General features: G+C 47.9%; 1 protein-coding gene across 5 annotated transcripts in view; it reads right to left on the minus strand.

Annotated features, from left to right (window-relative positions):
• Acin1 (apoptotic chromatin condensation inducer 1) overlaps window positions 1-13,058 on the minus strand; it is a 45,422-nt gene that overhangs the window by 2,383 nt on the left and 29,981 nt on the right. For 2 of the 5 annotated variants that reach the window (XM_028788472.1, XM_028788469.1), the window contains 8 exons: window positions 7,627-7,768; window positions 4,001-4,043; window positions 2,616-2,749; window positions 2,364-2,516; window positions 1,390-1,528; window positions 943-1,088; window positions 245-352; window positions 12-119 (listed from right to left, as the gene is read on the minus strand). In XM_028788472.1, coding sequence (XP_028644305.1) covers window positions 12-119; window positions 245-352; window positions 943-1,088; window positions 1,390-1,528; window positions 2,364-2,516; window positions 2,616-2,749; window positions 4,001-4,043; window positions 7,627-7,768 — 973 coding nt within the window. Of the gene's footprint in view, window positions 1-11; window positions 120-244; window positions 353-942; window positions 1,089-1,389; window positions 1,529-2,363; window positions 2,517-2,615; window positions 2,750-4,000; window positions 4,044-7,626; window positions 7,769-9,509; window positions 9,656-13,058 lie in introns of those variants that run through there. The other 3 variants (XM_028788473.1, XM_028788471.1, XM_028788470.1) reach the window with 3 other exon arrangements.

Genomic DNA, 13,058 nt, shown 5'->3' on the forward strand with positions numbered 1-13,058 from the left:
AGGTGTCTCACCTCATCTTGCTCAGCATAGTCAGCACAAAGGAATTTGGGGTTGGACTGGGGCCACTTGACCCCATGCAGAGCTGTCCGGGTGGCAACGGCTTCCTCTACTGTTGAGTACTGGTAGGAGAGGCAGAGAGGCATGGTGCACTTTTAGTCCTCCCCGCTGCTGCAATGCCCTCCATCTGCCCACATTGCTCACTAAACAAGTATGTGCCTGAAACTAGTCAGCCCCTTTGCCTCACCGTCACGAAGCAATGAGATTTGATCTTGTCAATCCAAAAGGCCTCTTCCACCAAAGTTCCTGTACGCCCCAATAACTCCTTCAGCTGGCCTAAAGTGAAGGGACGAACCTGCCAATGAAAATCAACTTTCAAGGTCTTAAAGAACACCTACACATCTAGCATCAAGTCCTTCCATGTGTGCGGGGTGATGATGGTGCATGCCTTTATCGACGGCACTTGGGAGGGTGGCAGGTGGATATCTTGAGTTGGAAGCCAGCCTGGTCTACACAGAGAAACTCCATTCAGGGTTGTGGGGATGGGAAAGATTTCCCATGTGGGGCTGAAGAGATGGTTCAACGGCTATGAGAACGCTGGCTTCTTTTTCCAGAGGATCCAAGCTTGAGTCCAGCACTATTTTTTTTTTTTTTTTTTGGTTTTTCGAGACAGGGTTTCTCTGTATAGCCCGGGCTGTCCTGGAACTCACTCTGTAGACCAGGCTGGCCTCGAACTCAGAAATCCGCCTGCCTCTGCCTCCCGAGTGCTGGGATTAAAGGCGTGCGCCACCACCGCCCGGCTGAGTCCAGCACTATTAAGTGGATGCTGAGAACTGACTTAAGTCTCCTTCAACAGCAGTAAGGTCACTGAGGTATCTCTCCAGCTCCCACCCAAAGTGTAAACCCCAAAGTAAAGGAGCCTTCGATAGAAGAATGATGACTTACCAAGTTGGAGATGTGGACAATGTTACTGATCTTGCCCCTGGGTGGGGAGGGCACCTGGGCAGTTCGGACTGGGTCATCAATTGTAATGGAAACTCCAGACTTCTGTTGGCTAATGGACCGCCGGGTTAAGGTATCTCCTAATGTTACTAAAAAGAGATCACAAGAACAGAGTTCAGTCTCAGCACTGCTTGCTCCTTTCCTTTTCTTCTCCACCCAGCAGCCACTCTTCCATCCAGATATGCCAAGTATCCACAATGTGGCCAGGGGCAGGGGCAGACTCTCACTGTGGAGACTCCAACACTGTAAGACTCAAACCCAGCTCACAATAGTGTCTAGGAAACACCAGACACAGAAAACTTCTGAAATACAAGGCAGAAAGCATCAAATGTTCAAATGGGTCCAAACATGGGCCTCAGAGAATTCAGATGGCCGCTGTACCTCACCCACCTTTCTTTACTTCAAGTTCCACAGGTGGGGGCAAGGCAACCTCCACTGACACCTGGGGAGGCACAGGGGGCTCTGCTTCAGGCTCTTTCTCTTCTTCCTCTTCCCTCTGCCCATTCTCCTGACCCTCTGCGGGTACTACCTATAAGACATCAGAAGACAGAGGTGTTCTCTCCCCACGCTGGCACGTTCTCCTCTGACTCTGGCTCCAGATAGCAGTCATATTAATCTCTCCACTGGTGCGGGTTATTCTCCACAGCCCTCACCTTTTGTTTTATGTGTTTTTTTTGAGATACTGTCTATGTAGTCCTAGCTGGCCTTGACCTCAGAGATGCCCTTGCCTGCACCTCCCTGGGACTAAAGGCATGTGCTACCATGCCTGGCTTAATAAACAAAAACAAGCAATTTAATTATTTGTGTGCACTTATGTGTCCACGAACACATGCAGTGACTTTTGTGAGGACAGCTTTGGGAGTTGGTTCTCTCTATCACATGGGTCCTGAGGATGGGCATCAGGCTCTGTGGCAGGCCCCTTTACACACAGAGCAATCTTGCGGGCCTGAACTATTTTTCTGCATGAAGCAAGATGTTAAAACTATGAGGCTTTGCCAACTTTAGTTTTCAATTCTGATACTGTAGTACAAGCTGCTGAAACAAGTACACAAATTGAGCCGGGCAGTGGTGGCGCACGTCTTTAATCCCAGCACTTGGGAGGCAGATTTCTGAGTTCAAGGCCAGCCTGGTCTACAGAGTGAGTTCCATGACAGCCAGAGCTACACAGAGAAACCCTGTCTCAAAAAACCAAAAAGGGTACACAAATTGGTATAGTTGTGTTTTAATAAAATCTTCTTTGCAATTACCAGTGTTTGACATAACCCGGCCGGCCCTCAGCATAGGCGTTCCCTTCCAGCACATTACCTCAGCTTGTCAGCCGTTGCCCACCGCCTCACCCCTGATGCTGGGTGCAGCACTTTTACCTGAGTGACTGTCCGGCATATTTTCAGTCCTTTGTCATGGGTCCCATCGTCACCATTACGCTCTGTCTCATCCTCAGAGATTCGGGAGTCATCAGCATGAAGATCCACAACAGCCTCCTGCCCCGCCAGGGGTTTGATGTCGGGGATGAGGCTCTGGGACACAGACACCCCCGCTACCCCGTTACACTGGGCCCATGTCTACTCCCACCTGAACATGTCTTATCCTCCCTTCCCTGGTTCCGCCCACCTCACCTTGAGTGACTCAGTGGTGATACTGATAGAAGGTTTCTTCTGTGTTGTAGCAGTGCTGGCTCCCCAACGACGTTTTCGACCAGGCTGGCCCCCCTCTGTGTCACTGTTTCCAGCTTGCACCCCCTTGGTAGCTGCTGTCCCCAAAAAATAGGACCCAACAGTTAGATGGTCTCAGGTTCCTAACTAGCTCACACCGTAACACTTGTAGATTGCCTTTGGCTGGAGCTTTAGTAAAAGGTTAATGTAAGAAAAGATTGGGGGGTGGGGACGGGAAACTAAGAGTAAACAAAAATGATGCTGTCTCTTCCTTACGGATGGGAACTATTCACCTGTAAAAAGGAGGAGGTGGGTAACTAGCTGGAGGCGCACTTCAGACTAAGTGCAGGAGAAGCTGGACACAGACCACACTGTAAAACTCTGTGCTCCTTGCTGGGTGTCTGTTGCACATGTCTTTAATCCCAGCACTTGAAAATGCAGGGGAAATCTCTGATTTCAAAACCAGCCTGGTCTATACAGCAAATTTCAGAGCAACTAGAAAATAAAACTACCACTGCCCAAGTTCCTCAGCGGGCAACAGTTGAAGTTTACTGTTAGGAGGGGCTGGTGAGATGGCTCAGTGGTTAAGAGCACTGACTGCTCTTCCAGAGGTCCTGAGTTCAATTCCCAGCAACCACATGGTGGCTCACAACCATTTATGTGATCTGGCGCCCTCTTCTGGCCTGCAGGCAACATACAGGCATTATGCTGTATACATAATAAAATAAATACATCTTAAAAAAAAAAGTTACTTTCAGGAGCACATTTGATTCCTGTGTGTTAGAATAAAGTATAAAATGGAAAGCATCACACAGGTGTCTTCAAATTCAAATTCAAGGTCAGATGCTGGAAAGGATATCTCCTCTAAGAGTTGGGTGTGGTAGGGAGCACATGCCTGGAATCCCAGCTACCTGAGAGGACGTGGCAAGATTCAGTTTTCGGTCAGCCTGGTCTACATTAGCAAAAACCTTGTCTCAAAAATAAGTAATAAGAGAACAGATTGGAAATGGTCTGAGGTACAGTGCTCTCCTTAAAGTGTGCTTGTGGTATTGGGTGCCTAGCATGTGCAAGGCTGTGGGTTCAATCCTAAGTAACATGCATATGCACGCATGAACACACATGCCCCAACCTGTACACACGCACGTGCACACACACACAAGTGGCTGGAGAAACATGATAGGATTGGTTCAAAGGGAAACAATGGAACCTGCATGTGTAGGGAAGGCAAAGGCTTGCTAGGCCAGGGGGCAGGGAGAACTGCACCCTGAGAATTTACCGGGAATAAATGAAATTTTAATCATCTGTGGACATTTTTATAACTTTTACCAGGGATTTGGGGCTAGACTTACAGACAACGGAGATTTTCCTCTTGAATGATTTGGGCATCGAACTCTGTATGGAGAAGGTAAGGAAGAAAGAGAGAGAGACACCCCACAGAGAGGGGGGGGAAGGTTAAATCAGGCAATCTTATCAGAAATGCCAAAGACACACAGAGACAGAGAGAAAGAGAGACACTGACAGAGAGAGACCAAAACAGAAGCAGCAAACGGCAAAAACGAAGCAGAGTCAATGCACGTTAGAGGGAAATGAAACCAAACATCACGGGGAGGAAGGTCGTCTACGTCACCTCACACCAGTGTATTAGCTTTACCAGAAATAAGATGGAGAGGGACTTAGCCACCTCAGCTACTTCATTAGTTTGTAGGATTTTTGAAACAGAGTCTCACTTTGTAAACTTTTGGTGATCCTCCTGCCTCAGCCTCCCAAGCACTGGGATTACAGACATGAGCCACCATATCCGGCTCCCTCTCAGCCCTTTAAAGTTGCTGGCCATGTCCTCAACTGTATCTAAGGGATGAGGACACAAACCCAATGAGCTACGCCCAGACTTGGGTAAGTGGGTCCTCCTAAGTCCTCCCTTGCCAATTTGAAAGATATGAGAAAAATCAACTCTAGAGATGGCAACTTGAACAATCTTCCTTTACTTAGTGCCCAGTCTGACATCTTGACAGGATGTGGGATACTTGAAGACCACTCAGAGCAACACCAAGGAAAATAATTATACTAGGTTCGCTGTAGATGAAGCACCTAAGCTGACAGGTAGCAGAGAGAATGAGAATGTCTAAGTTTCTCTTGTCTACTTAAGGAGGTTTTGGTAAAGGGCAGGCTGATCCAAGGAGAGCCTCAGCCTACCCAACCCCCGCCCTTACTCCAGCAGAGCCTTAATGCTCCCCTCAAACAGGGCTCAAACCCAGGGGCTCTGGCCAAGGACCAAAACCAAAACAAATCCAGACAGATTTGGGCAAGCCTCTTCCCAGATACACAGTGGGACTAATATTACAGACAGAGCAGGGGCAAGGGGCTGGGGGGCACTTTTAGATTTAGGTGCTTATTTCTGGAAAAACTAAGACCACCCTTCCACCCTTCTAAAGGGCAGGGCAGAGCCCTCTTAATCTCCTTTTCCCTCCCACCCCCAGCCCCACTGTGTCATCTAACCAAGTCTCCTTGGTCTGTGTTAAGGGCCAGCCTGACCCCTAGCTAGGTTGCTCATGATGGGTAAGTTAGTGAGAAAAGGAAAAAAAAAACAAAAACCAAAAAACAAACAAACAAACAAAAACAAAAAAGAAAGAAAACAAACCAAAAAAACCCAAAAAACCAAACCAAAAAAACTTAATCAAAACAAAACAAAAAAGAAACCACGAACCAAATAAACTAACTCAACAAGGAAATAAAAAAAAAAAACAAATAAAAAAAAGATTAAAGAAGTAGAAAATAAAAGAATAAACTAGGAATATGACAAATGTTCCAGGTACCATCTCACACCTGGGATCTTCAGTTCAGCCAATCGCACCTCACTGTGTACTGTATCTAGTCAACCGCCGGTCCAATCAGAATGAGCCCTCCCTGCTAGGCGTTGTGCAATTGGTGGGGGGTTGGGTTGGCAAAAAAGGTGGGCGCACGGCGTGGTAGTCAGCGTGGCACTGCCAGAGTCCTCCCAGGGGCGCAGGGGGGGCGGGAGGGAAACGTGTGGGGGGACGCTGCCCAGTTTCCAAGATGTCAAAACAGTTCACTGGCGATGGCCAGCCTCAGCGAGGGGCAGAGGGGGGGATGGGGGCAGAACATCAGTCCTGGCCCTGTAGGGCTCATCGTGCAGTCCCTGATGAGATGGCCTGTGAGTAGCAGGACTGCTCCTTGCCTTTCATGAGGCAGGCACGACCCTATGTCCACCAGTGGCAAGCTGCAGCAATGCCACCACCCAACACTTGGGATCCAGATGACAACTCCAAAGTCCCTTCCTCCTCTGAGTGTATCTGGGGAGAGGTCCTGTCACCGAGTAGGATCACGGTGCCTCTGATGAAGGTAGCCTGGGGTGGCAGTAGTAGGTGAAATTCCCCAGGACCCGGTACACATTCAGCAGCAAGTTCAGAGTATGTCTTCTGGGTTGTAGTTGGCATCTCTTCAGGGACTCCAGCTCAGACAGTGGTTCCAGTCAGGTGGATGAGTGAGTCCCTGCCTCCAGGGATGGAGGAGAAGTTGGAGCAACCAACATGCCTCTGCCCTTCACCGTGGACAGCAGGGACCAAAGGAAAGTCCATTTGATGAGCAGGTGGTGACAAATGGGCTGGGCTGTCATCAGCTTTAAATCCCTGGGGTACAGACCCTAGACTTCTCTGCAGGGCTCCCACTCAAGTGTTTACAGCATGATACTGTCTTCATGAACATTTGGCTCTCTTAGGTTTTTTGGTCCCTAGATGGGGATCCCAGCAGTCTGTAGCAAACAAGGCAACCCACAGTCTTTGATAGGTAAGGGCATGTGGGCAGGCGCCCCAGCACTGGCACAAACTCTTCTTGGGGTGTCCCGAGTAGGGAGATGATTCAAGTCCACCCCTTTCCAAATGCCTTTTGTTTTCAATACAAGTCTCTCCAGAACAGTGCTCTTCTTAGCCCCCTGATGTAAGCAAGACAGGGAGGCAAAAGGGGCCCATCACAGAAGCCCACAGACATGCCCCCTCTGGCCAAGACACCTGGATAGCAGACTCGGCTCTGATTGGGCGGCTCAGTAGCATCGGGTGGGTCCAGAGGTAGAGGCGGCATCAGCGATTGGCCAGTTGGGCAGGGTTATATTTTACGGGCGGATTACCGTACATGAGGTACTTGGACAAAGTTTTACGGGGAAGAAGGACCTTGTAATAAATAATATTCTGCACATCAAATCACTTTCACCGGCCCCCACCCCCGCAACACACACCAGAGAAAGGCTACACACACAACAGCCCCTCCCACCCTGTAATAATACCACTCCCAAACCCAGCTAATTCTATTTCTTTCAGGGCCAAGAAGACTTCGCTGGCTCCAATGGGGGAAGCCTCTTGAATTGGGTACAGGAAAAAACGGTAATATATGTGCCAAAAAACCAAAACCAAAACCAAAAACTAAAAAAACCACCAACAACAACAACAACAAAAAAACAACCCTAAGACAGAGGGACTTCTGGTTCACCCCTTGGGTTTCTAAGAAGCTACACTTCAGTAATTAGACCACTGGGGGGCAGAAGAGCAACAAAAATTCCTCAGCATGGCTGACTTGGTAAGAGACCCAAAGTCCCACTAGGTGGCGTTGAGTGCCATTAAGCTTTTAAAAAGGAGGGAAAGCTCAAGGAGTTAGCTTCACAGAAGCTTCAGCAGCAAGAAAGCTGCACTTGGTTTTTTTTTGTTTTTGTTTAAAAAGGGCCATTAACAGACTTCCAAATTAGGAGCTAGTACGTACTACTACTTCTCACGTAGAGAAAGGAAATCAAAGACCTTGTCCATAAGGGGTATCCCTTGCTAAACCAGCGATTTCTCCCTTGCCCTATCCTTGCCCTGCCTTGTCCCCTTTAAGTCATCCCACTGTGTAAGAGGGATCACTGAGATGGCCTATTCTCCCGAGGCCCACGCTCTGCCCACCCTCCCCAATAGGTGGCTTGGCTAGTTACCTCTTTCTTCTCCTCTTCTTCAGCACTGCCCTCTGGGCGGTCATCATTGCTGACTTGGTCTGCAACAGGCATAGGAGGCTCTGCCACCTCATTTTCAGGTCTGTTTTCACTGGTGTCCATGGTCACTTCCTCCTTCTCTTCACTGACAGGATGGAAGAGGTTGAAGGAAAGGGCAGGAGAGAGTGAAGGGGAAGAGAAAGCAAGATGTTAGCTTTGGGGCCATAAATCCAATAGCTCCTTACTTGGGTGGGATTGTAGCCTTTTAGATCAGACTAGAACTCCACCACCATGGGAAAGTGGGAATGTTTTCCTTGGGGGGGAAAAACACAGATTACAGTGGTCATGGCTGCTTAGTACCAGACAGGGACAACACTGCTACCTTTATGTGGGTACCCAGCACTCAGAGGTCTTAGGTACTAACTACACAGTTCTCTTGCACAAAACCAACATTTTCCTCTGAAAGGTCCTTCAAAAGTGACCTCAATTTGTCTATAAGGCTATAGCCTCCCTATTCACTGGTCAAGACACCTTAATTTACACAAGAACCTAAAGGAAACCTGCTTCCTTTATTAAAAAAAACAAAAACAAAAACAAAAAAACAGAAAACCAAGACTTTCAAAAGGGCATAGGTGTAGCAAATGATCCTGACCTTGTGTTTAATCTACTGCTAATTAGCAAGGGTCTGATGATCCACGTGGGCTCAGACACCAGGAACAGAAGAGTGAGGGGTTATATATAGGGCAGGGTATGGAGTTGGTAAGTGTTCCCACTTCTCTCTCCTCCTAGGAAAACCTAAACTACTAAAGTATGAAAACTTGAGGAATCAGGCCACTTTCACCTGCTCAGAGCAGACACTGTTCTTACATTTGACTCTTACCCAGTCACTCCCATTCCCTCATTCCAACTTCCAAGAGATAAAGAGGGCTGGCCTCCCAAATCAGTAATGCCCTCCCCCACACTAGACAACTCCCCCTAAACATGGAACCCACTCTCACAAGTTAGCACTCAGTTCAGACAAAGAAATCCAGAGATTCCATCAGATAAACTATCTTCCTACTTTTTTGCCACCATCCCTAACTTCTAATCCTGACACCCCAAGAAACCAGATTAAAACAAAAATCAAAATCAGGATGATCAGGGATACAAGTGACAGAAAAGGGAAACCAAGCCTCCTCAGGCCAGGATCTAGTACCAGAAAATTCAGCATTCCCACCAGGCTGTGTGACACACGAGAGGTCAGAAAAGCCTCTCCAGTGTAGGCAGGGAGAGATGCAAAGCTGAGGGGGAGGGGGCAGTCAGGATTGGGCCCCCAGCTAACAGGCCCCCATAGAACACGTGATTTTCTGCTTAAATCTTGAAGAAAGGCTTATCAAAAACCCAAACCAAAACAAACAACCTATTGCTCAGAGAGGGCAACTGGGGCCAATTAGAAACCGAGCAGGAAGGACAAAGGGAGAAAGCGGAATGCCTGAAAACAGATCAAAATGAAAGACAGGGAGAGCCAGGAGGAAGCTGAGGAGGAGGCAGCGGCGAGGTGGGGCAGGACACATGGGGATGCGAGGCTCTCACCCTGCTCTGCTGTCTGAGAACATCATTATTTTTTCTCCCCCTGGAAGTGCTGTTTATCCCTTTCTGGAATGGAAGAAATAACAAAAACCAAACAAAAAAATCCTAAAAAAATTAAAACAAAAACCCCGAAACAAACAAACCACCTTCCTTGCCCCGAGATCCCACCACCTCCTCCCAGTCACCCGATCCAGAGAGAGAATCAAGATGCAGCAACTGGGGAATCCAAAAAAATGGTAAATGGAAGGGGAGGTGGTGGTGGAGCGGGGAGGCTAAAATAGATCGGGCGTTTAAGAGATAAGCGTTTAAGTCCTCACGGCAAACCCCGAGTTCGGCTGGACTGGTCTCTCTGGAGGAAGAGGAGGAAGAGGGCCAGGTTGCTGGTAGTAAGCTGGCTCTATTGTATTGGCAAAGCGGCAGCGATCAGCCGGAGACATGCAGGGGAGCCATCTTGCCACTTACCCAGCAGCCCGTGTGTGCGGATGGGGGAGGGCCCTGATGCAGCAGGGGAGGGGAAAGAGGGAGGGAGCTGAGTGAGCAAGGTTCTTATCCTCTGGCAGGCCACAGGGAGTCAACTGGCTCCAGAGGCTAGGCCTTTTCCCTTCTTTTCTCAGGTTACAACAGCTACAGCCGGCTAGTGCTCCAGGGCCAGGGTGCTTTCTCCTAGTCTTCCCAGAGGGCAAAGGGGCCAGGTGGAGAGGACAGTTACAGCTGCCTGATTGGAAGACCCAAATTAAGTGAAGGGAAACAGCAGAGTTGGGAATGAGAAATGATTAAAGCCAAAGCAGAAACACTTTTAAAGATGAACAAAGCATCCATCTACCCTTAGAACACCCTTTCTTATGTGCCCACCACTGCCCACCCAGATAACTAACTTGCTGCTCACCTCTGCCAATGTAACCTGTCTGTTTTCTAGGAAAGTTGGAGGGAAGTGGATAAGCCTGGGAGAGTTTCTTTTCCAAAACAGAGGAAAGGGTGGGTGTCTCTGACGAGAGCCACCATTTCCAGTCTTTAATAAGCCCACTTGGCCTACCAGGCAGACAGGACAATGCAGGTGAGAGGTGTTCCTTGGGGCAGGGCAGGATGAGATAAGCCCAGCAGTGAGGCTGGGAGACAAACAAAAACCAGGCATCGTGGGCCTTCACCACATTAGATATGAGTGGGAAACAGACCTTAACAAAAGATGCAGTCCTGCCTACAACCCCAGTACTTGAGAGACTGGGGCAGGAGGATTGCTATAGGTTTGAGACCAGCCTATTACAAAACAAAACACCACCGCCACCACCCTCCTCAAACCAAAAACACTCCAATAAAAAACCAGTAAGTAATAGCAACACTGCACAGACTCAACAAGCTTATCTGCCAACTGAAATGCACTCAGCTCCTTTCCCTAATAGCAGACAGAACCCTCTTCAGACAGAGAAATCCAGAGATTCCATCAGATAAACTATCTTCCTACCTTTCTGCCACTACCCCTAACTTCTAATCCTGACACCCACCCCCCAAATACTAGATTGGAAAAAAAAATCAGGCCGGGCAGTGGGGGCACACGTCTTTAATCCCAGCACTTGGAAGGCAGGGGCAGGCAGATTTCAGAGTTCAAGGCCAGCCTGGTCTACAGAGTGAGTTCCAGGACAGCCAGGGCTACACAGAGAAACCCTGTCTCAAAAAATAACGACAACAAAATAGGGTTCCCATCCCCCCAAAAATCAGGATGATAGGGGGTACAAATGACAGAAAGGGGAAACCAAGCCTCTCCAGGCCAGGAACTAATCCCTGAAAATTCAGCATCCCCACCAGGCTGTCTGACACACCAAGAGGTCAGAAAAGCCTCTCCCCAGGGGTGGGGTGGGAGTGGGTGTGGGGATGGGAAGACAGAGAGAGAGAGACAGAGAGACAGACAGACACATAGAAACAAAGGTGAGGGGGAAGGGAAGGAAAAGCTTCTAAGAATTTGTCTTCACACTCACTCTGTATGGGTCAGGCTGGCCTTGAACTCAGATTCGCCGGCTGCCTACCTATGCCTTCAGAGTGCCAGGATTCACCCAACCTCATTTTGATCAGAGCTTTTAGACAGGAATCAAATTTTCTCTGTGCTGTTTAAAATCCTAAACTTATATGCCAAAAAGTGTATGCTAAAGTGATGTTTAAAGTGAAGTTTCCTTTTACATAGTGATTCTTGTCTGCTCAAAGGTAAGGCAAGATCCTGTATGGAGGTTAAAAAGGAAGTGAATCCAGGAATGAGACTGGCCCTACCTGTTACAAATTGTATGACAGTGACCACATTTTGGCTCCTCTCCTATATTCTGTAAGTGTTGCTAACAATAACACCCACCTCAGGGACAGTGCTAGCTTGGTGTGGTCTGGATGCTGCTGCAAGTGGAGATGTGCAGAAAACATAGGCACAGGCAGCAGTCACCGTGGCTCCTTTTTTTTTTTTTTTTTTTTTAAAATTTAAAGGGCAGACACTTTCTCTGGTGGTAAAATACTCAGTGATGGGGATGACAGGTTTTGACAATGCCCTTATCGCTCTGAATAATAGGTAATCATGAGGTTACTTGCCACCTACCTTTACCCTGCCATGTTCCTCAGGGGTAGGGACTGTGTGCCTTGGTCCCTAGCTCAGACTTGAAGACAAATAAGTATGTATGCACTTCTTAATTACAGTATAATGGTGCGTAACAAGTGGATACTTAATAAACATTTGTTGGTCTAAAAGATTTTTTCTCTCTGTATCTTCATGTATATATGAGCAGTGGATCCCACGCATGTATGTATGTATATACCTGTATGAGCCTACAATGTGGAGGCAAAGAACTAATGTTAGCAATCACTTTCCTCTTCCACATTACTAAAACAGGGTCTCTCCCTAGGTGGTGGTGCAGGCTTTTAATCCCAGCACTTGGAAGACAGGCAGGCAGATCTTTATGAGTTTGAAGCCAGCCTACAAGCCAGTTCTACACAATCAGTTAGTTCCAGGACAGCCAGGGCTACAGACAAACTCTATTTTGAAAAACGAAAATGAGACCCAGAACTCGATGATCAGGCTAGTTTTCCTGGCTAGCTGGTAATCCCTGACTTCTAGGGAGGATGGGATTACAGGTGGGCAGCAGGTCTACCGGGCATGTCCACGGTTCTGGGGATCTGAAGTGGGGTCCTCAGAACTCTACTCCTTAGACTTGCTGAGAAGCACTTTAACCATAGAGCCTCAGCCACTAAACCATTTCTGGAAAAGTATTCTGTTTTTTTTTGTTCTGTTGTTTTTGAGATGGTCTCACTACATAGCCCCAGCTGGCCTGGAGCTTGCTTGGTAGATTGGACTGCCTTGATCTCAGAGATCCGCCTGTCTCAGCCTCCCAGGCACCACCACATCTGACCTCTACATGGAGTTCCCACAATAGTATTCCACAGAATAATGTACATCTACTGTTCTAATGGACATCTGCTGTTAAAATACCTCTACAAGTATTTGTTCGGAGAGTTTTTGGTTACTGGAATTTTCTCCTATGGACTTTCCCCACAGTCTCACTAGGTACAGGACTGCTGCTGGAACTCACTTGTAGCTTAGGCTACTTCAAATCAACAGCCTTCTTCATGCTGAGATTACCGTAAGAACTGCCAGGTCAGGCTTCTGCTACTGGATCCCAGGTTGGCCTGGAACTTGTTCTGTAGGCCCTCAGCTCCTAGAGACTTTCCTGCTTCTGTTCCATTGCTGGGATTAAAGGCATGTGCCACAACTACCCAGCTATAGCTCTTAAAAAAATGAATAATCCCATTTTCTCCTTGGCTTTTATAACATAGATTTGTGCCTTCAATTTTCACACACACACACACACACACACACACACACACACACACACACACAC

Source organism: Grammomys surdaster, unplaced genomic scaffold (assembly GCF_004785775.1).
Source record: "Grammomys surdaster isolate TR1022 unplaced genomic scaffold, NIH_TR_1.0 125750, whole genome shotgun sequence".
Lineage (NCBI taxonomy): Eukaryota > Metazoa > Chordata > Mammalia > Rodentia > Muridae > Grammomys > Grammomys surdaster.